General features: G+C 36.6%; 1 protein-coding gene across 1 annotated transcript; it reads left to right on the top strand.

Moving 5' to 3' along the window:
* Positions 1-252: 252 nt before the first annotated feature.
* Positions 253-3,994, top strand: LOC110036838 (probable glycerol-3-phosphate acyltransferase 2). Its single transcript, XM_020741372.1, has 2 exons — positions 253-931; positions 2,933-3,994. The coding sequence occupies exons 1-2, from the start codon at positions 263-265 to the stop codon at positions 3,848-3,850; spliced, it is 1,587 nt and encodes a 528-aa protein (XP_020597031.1). The 5' UTR covers positions 253-262; the 3' UTR covers positions 3,851-3,994.
* Positions 3,995-7,201: the final 3,207 nt, after the last annotated feature.

Raw genomic sequence — 7,201 nt, 5'->3', positions numbered from 1 at the left:
AATATATATATATATATATAATTTCAATGTGTAAGCTAACTACTTCAGCCAATACTCGACCACATAAACTCCATTAAAATCGTGAACGCACACGAGAATTCATCTGTTTTCACACGCAAAACCCCAAGTGGCACTGTTGTAAATAATTGAAAATTGAGAGGATACACTTTCATTTCCTTATAAATGTCTCCCCCAAAAACAAAGAAGAACAACAAATTACTCACAAATTACTCAGCCAGCTAAAACAAACAAAAAAAAAAAAATGCCTCTTAGGTCCTGCTCCCTCTCTGTCCTCTGTCTCTCCAATCGCTTCTTCAAACTCCTCACCAAATCCCTCTTCCATCATCAACGTACAAACTCCATTCCAAATTCACCTAAAAATGCTTCTCCTTCCTCTCTCCATACAAATGGCATCCTAATTCTCCCGTCACAAACGCTAATCTTTAACTTCGAAGGCTGGCTTCTGAAATCCTCCTCCGCCTTCCCATACTTTATGGTTGTGGCTTTCGAAGCCTGCAGTTTATTTAGATCTCTCCTCCTTCTCTTTCTCTACCCTTTGGTATGTTGCATGAAGAATGAAGCAGGATTGAAGATGATGGTGCTTGTCTGCTTCTTTGGTGTGAAAAAGGAGAATTTGAGGGTTGCAAGGGTTGCTTTGTTCAAGTTTTTTATGGAGCATATAGGCGAGGAAGAGATTAAGGTGTTGAGAAGCGGAAGAAGGAGGATGGGGGTGAGCAACATGCCTAAGGTTATGGTGGAGAGCTTTTTGAAAGATTATATGGAGACTGAGGTAGTGATTGGGAGGGAGTTAAAGGAGTTTTGTGGGTTTTATACTGGTTTTATGGATTGGAAAAGGGAAGAAATGATTATGGTGATTAATGGTGAAGACGCTTTACGGTTTGGCAGCTCTTTTGAAGATATACATCACAAGGTATTCTCATATTGCAATGTCAACTTTTTCTTTAGATAAATTTTCTACTATTACTTTCTTTTATGCTCGTAACGCATAGAAAATAGGTTGATTAATTTGAACTAATTTGAACTACCATCTTTAGCCGACAATGATTATGGTTGCCAATCTTGCAGAGCAACGCCTCTTGCAAATCTATAGTTTTTCATTGAACTTTTATTCATCTTTTTGTACTCCTAGCATAATTTCAGTAGCTTCATCTTGATTTGACTATATTCATCATGATGTTAACATGAATTATGTTTAAAAACTCAGTTTTTAGTTGCCGTTATACTGGTTTTTAATGGATTCAATTTGCTAGCTTTTAAATGGAGATGAAACGAAAATGACTGGTTAATTTTGGTTGTAATAATATTATATATTCTCCGGCATAATATCCATATTGTAGAGCAGAAATCATGACTTCGTATTAATAATCGTAACTTCTTATGCGGTTTTATCTAGTATCTTGGCCTGATAAGGACGTCATCGCTTAACAAAAACGGATCAATTGCTTTGCTATATTTCTTTGTTTTATTCTTCAAATTTTATCTCATATTAATTTGATGGAGAGGAATAAATAAATTAAAATTATTAGCCTTCTACAAATCATGGCATTGATTTGCAAGACAAACCAATAGCAATTAGAGAAATCAATGGCTGTCTATTTATTTCACAAATTTGATTAAGTTTAATAAAAAATATGTGAATCAAGTTTTATCGTTGACCACAAGTATGGTTTTGATTTTTCTTTTACATTTTTTACAAACATGATTTATCATTAAATATATCCTGAATCTAATTTTGTTAGTTTTATTAATGTCATGAAATTTTTCTCTGAAAATATTTCATCAGTAAGACAGATATTTAATCCTACAAACTATTAAACATAAAATGAGAGACAAACCCTTCCTGATTGGACTGCGTAATTATTCAACTTGAAAAGCGGACAGCACTGGATAACTGTCATTAAACTCATTTGCTATTTTTGAATTTATTTCTTATTTCTAACTTTAATCGAAATGACTAAAATATAAAGGCGTAAATGTGATGAAGGTTATCGTATGAATCATCTGTAGTACTGATATTTCCCGAGAACAATAATTTTTTTATTTTTCACTATTTTGATTCCCCACTTAAATTTTAAGTTAAATTTTAACTTTTGCAATGTATTCATTAATGGAGTTATAATTACATTTCAATTTCGAATGCTATCATATCAATGTTATTATATAAATATGTGCTAAACTTTTATAATACAATTTTCAAATTTCGTTGAGCTAGTTCCTGTTTAAACGCTCCCCTCACTCACTTTTGACTTCTTCTGTTGCTCACATTTGATGTCGACCTCATCTAATATAAGGAATACTTTGTCCTAAAGGACAACCAACGTCAAGAAATGGTAAACCATTTCCCAAAAAACTAAACAATTTTAACCTATTGATTAACATTGTTTACCCATGTACCTTTTTTTTTCTTAATGTTACCTCAAATGCAAGTGAATATTACGTGCGAAGTCTGCATATATACGGACTCTTTGTTCAATCATGTTGTGTACACATAGGTACAATGATGTATAACATGACATATTTGTAGTAGCATGCATGCATTTAAATTTTGTACCTAATACTTTGTCAAATGTGAGAACCTCAGAAAATTATTAGGTAAAACATGTTATTCTTTTTGCGGAGAAACATTTTTTTTTATAATATTTAAGGGAAAAAAATATTAATCAAAGAGATGAAGCGTTTGATTCAAGCCTTAAAAATAAATTATTAATGTTGTGAATGTTATAAAAGTTGCCAATATGAACGTGAATGAGTATTGCAAGGCATTTTAATTACATTTCTTTTATATAATTAGTTTAAAAAAAATTATGCGGTAAAATTTCTTTTTTAGAGGTTATCTGCTGCTGATTATTTCCAGAAAAAAAAAAAAGGAAAAAAGAATCAACATCATTTTTGTAGCTTCCGTTCCATGCAGGAAGTCCATAGGATAAGTGAAGCTGAGAAGAGCAGGTTGCCCCCCCTACCACAAGAAAAATATCCAAAATCCTTAATCTTCCACGACGGCAGAATTGCGTTCCTGCCCACCCCTTCTGCAACATTGGCCATGTTCTTATGGCTTCCTTTCGGTGTCATCCTCTCGATCATTCGCCACATTATCGGCATGTTCTGCCCATACTCCATCTCCATTCCAATTGGTGCTCTCACCGGCATGGTTAACCGCCACAATAAAAATGCCGCCGCAGAACTCCAACCACAACAGAAAATCGGGCTCCAAACAGACACCAATTGCAGCAAATCCACACGCGGGCGCCTTTTCATCTGCAACCACCGCACGCTTCTGGATCCCGTCTACATTTCCGTATCGCTCAAAAAACAAGTGACTGCCGTAGTTTACAGCTTAAGTCCAATTTCTGAGATTCTTTCACCCATAAAAACAGTAAGACTGACTAGAAATAAGGAGGAAGATCGAAAGAAAATGGAGAAGCTATTGAGTCATGGAGATCTTGTAGTTTGTCCGGAAGGAACCACTTGTCGGGAGCCATACCTGCTTCGTTTCAGCCCGTTGTTCGCAGAATTGGCCGACCAGATCACACCGGTGGCGCTGAATGTACAAGTCTCTATGTTCTATGGCACAACGGCTTGCGGATTCAAATGGTTGGATTCCTTCTATTTCCTTATGAATCCGAGGCCAATGTATGTAGTGCAGTTTCTTGATGAGATTTCCGTAGTCTCTGCTGGAAAAACAAGATACAGTCCTTGCGAGGTGGCGAATCGTGCTCAAGAAGAGATTGGTCGTTGTTTGGGCTTCGAATGCACCATGCTTACCAGAAAAGATAAGTATCAGATTCTTGCGGGTAATGACGGGGTTATGCAGAAGAAGCAGAGTATCTAAATTTATGTATGGTCTAACTAAAGGCTTTAGCAATAGAGTTTGCAGGTATCATACGGAATACATAGCATTGGTTTCTCTAAATTATACCGTTTTACTCTGTTTTTCTTAGGGGATGGTCATGCTGTTACCGGCTTTCGTTTATGTCTAGTGCTTATCAGTTTCAAATTTATTTATTTATAAGTGTTGCAACTACAATTGAGTTTTCGTAGATGGATTTCTTCATACAGGAATATACGGAATTTGTCGTAATCTCAATATGCAGGTTAGCTTATGGACTCGGTGATTATCGAAAAGAAGAAATGTTGCTATTTATGAAAAGCCATATGGTGCTTGTATTAGCTGTTCAGTACATTATTTGATCTGCACCGTACTACCATTGCAAAACAAAATTATGTTTAAAAAATATTCATGGTTTGATTATCTAGCCAGCCGATTTGTATTTCTAATAATTTGGGGGTTTTATTCCTGTAATCACGTAACGTAATAATCCATGGGTTAGTATGAGTAGATGAACATGATTCAACATTTATCGTGCTAGAAAATTCCTGATAGTAAAGTAACAGATTATCGTCTCATCGTCGTACAAAAATTCAGCACACACTCAGAAAAGATAAAGCAGCTAATAATAACATCAGAATTATTTACGTGGAAAACAAAAAAAGCGAAAAACTTCGAGGTCTGACCGAGCTGATGAGTTCTACTATGAAGAAATGATTACAATTGCAACCACTTTTTCCTCAGGCGAGCAGGGTTACTAGGTTTCCCAAGTTACAACGTCGACCGAAGACTACTGATAGTAATTGGCGGCGTCCAGCTGACGGTTGTTGGCGGTGATCGATGGAGTCGGCAGTGGTCGACGGCCGTCAGATGTGGTAGACTATGGTTGGCGGTGGTCGATGGTAGTAGGAGTGGAGCTACACTTCAACTTCTTCTCAGAGCTTCAAGTTCTTTCTCAAACCTCAAGCTCTCCTGCTACACTCATGAGAGGGGTAGAGATCTATTTATAGAATTCTGAATGCAATTAATGCAAGAATATGAATCACTTTGATCAAAAGACAGAGTGCTTCCATCGGCCGAACGTCATTTGATGAACGTTTAAGTGTCTTGACGATGTTAAAATTAAGTGATTTTGGGCTCATTGGATTCGTTTTGTCAAGACACTCAATTTGACAACAGACTCGTCAGAATCAGTATTCATTTAACCTTTCAAATGTGTCGAGAAATCTTTCAAAAGCGATGTATGACTTATGCTGGGTTTGATTTTGTTTGGATTGGACAAGTTTTTGTAACATTGGGTTATTCTTGTCGAGTCTGATAGTTTGATTGTAAGTTTGCTGAAATTGGAGTTCTGGATGACTTCTTTTGGACGTTTGAATACTTCTTACTCAAAAAGTCACCTCGAGATCTATGTCATGTCTCGAGATTCATGCCAGATGATAGAGATTTGTTGGAAGTGTATCAATAACCCTTTATTTTTGCCTAAACTGACCTCGTTGCCTGAAAATATTAAGACCTGGAGCACTTTATATTTTTATCCTACATATATATAAAAAACTATATATATATATATATATATATATAGCATGAATAAAAGGCATGCATATTTAATTAGAGAATTGAGCTCAACTTTGTTGGTGCCCTCTGTTGACCTCACTTTTGGTTGAGGCCTAGTCTTTCTTCCTTAGAAGCCTAGGATATGGCAATGTGACTTTTTTGTTGACTATCCTATAAGATGGACTAGAAAAGGACCCTCACCTTTAGAAATTCTAAAACTCTTCTTTGGTCATCTTGAAGTTCCACCTATTGGTTCTAACCTCTAGCACTTAGTAGGTGGAGCCAATATGGGAGAGCTCAAGAGAAGTCCCTAAATGACTGTTTGGCTTTAGGGTTAGCCTTGAGTGATGTGGTCTTGGTCAGTCCGACACACACACACACTATCACCTGCAGTCACAATAAAAAATCTAACCCAAACATGCCTAGCTTGATCACTTACTCTATTAAAAACTCATGTGAATGGTCCTCTAAACCATTAGCCCTAGGCTAGGGTTTGGCTACCAGCATATGGAGGATCCATAATGGGAGTTCCCTTGATCTCATGGCTCAAATAGGGTGACCTCATAATTAACATCCTCAATCAATCCCAATTTTGCCAAATTCTCGACTTTAACCCTTCTTGACCCCAAACTTCACCAAATTACCAAATTGTCCTTAAACTCTAGATTTTCTAAGAAATTCCTAAAATTACCTAAATTCTCAAAATCCCTTTAAAAATCATTTCATGCCATTCCAAATCACTCAAATTTTTCAAAATTCTCAAAATACCTCAAAAATCTCCAAAATTACCAAAATGCCCTTCAAACCCCAAAAATACCAAAATTTCCCAAAAACTCCAAAATCACTCTAAATGTCCCCAAAATCAATTTGAACCACTCCATTGAACCCAATTTGATGAAATTGACCCATTTTGACCAAAATTCCTAAGTTGCCCTTAAATGTCTAAATTTCTGCAATTTTGCCCCCAATTTCCACCAAATTGACTTCAATTTCACTCAATTTCAATTGTAAACTCAAATTCATCATATTCAATCTCAAGTGAGACCAAAACTAAGTCCAATTGAGCCCATATAAAGCTCAAATTCAAGCCCAATCTAAAATCCCCAATTTGCCCTAGAGTCTAAATCTCCAAAATTGAACCTCATAATTCCAAAATTTTTACCGAATTGATATCCAAAACTCTTCACTACATACCCTTGGACCAATTTGAACCATCCATTGAGCCTAAATTAAACCCTTGCCCAATCCAAATCGAAGTTTAGCGTAAATTCCTCAAAATTGACCATGAACTAGATTACACTAAATTGAACCCCCAAATCAATTCAAAATCACCCAATTAGTATCCAAAACTTCTCATGACGATCATCCAAGCCAAATTGATCAGTCACTTGACCCTAATCCTAGCCCAAACCCAACCTAGACCTTAGTTGAACGAAAATCCAAACTTTGGACCCAAACACCAAATTTGACCAAATCAACTCAAATTGAACAACCCAACCCCACCACAGCCAACAGTTGGACCCTAGGAACCAACATAGATACACCTAGCCCAACCTAGTTGAGTCATGGATCAAGGGTCCCATAAATTAAAGAATTTCACCTCATTTTGGGCTAAACCAAAGATATCCTTGCCAGCAGACATCCCTAATTCATCTTATTCACCATTAATCTTCCTCTGGCTCACCTGAGCACCCTAGCCACCAGGTCAGACCTGGTCGGCCGGCCTAGTCACCGGAGAACCCCAAAATCAAGAGCCACCCCATCTTAAACCAAACCTATTACACCCATCTAATGTGT

Source organism: Phalaenopsis equestris, unplaced genomic scaffold, assembly GCF_001263595.1.
Source record: "Phalaenopsis equestris unplaced genomic scaffold, ASM126359v1 Scaffold211561, whole genome shotgun sequence".
Lineage (NCBI taxonomy): Eukaryota > Viridiplantae > Streptophyta > Magnoliopsida > Asparagales > Orchidaceae > Phalaenopsis > Phalaenopsis equestris.
The sequence above is the reverse complement of the archived record's forward strand: the minus strand, read 5'-3'. Positions and strand labels throughout refer to the sequence as shown.

Excerpts from the sequence above, each read along its gene's own strand:
- LOC110036838 (XM_020741372.1), top strand. The coding sequence starts at position 263 with ATGCCTCTTAGGTCCTGCTCCCTCTCTGTCCTCTGTCTCTCCAATCGC. Across the intron at positions 932-2,932 it reads TTGAAGATATACATCACAAG|GAAGTCCATAGGATAAGTGA; the intron begins GTATTCTCATAT and ends CGTTCCATGCAG.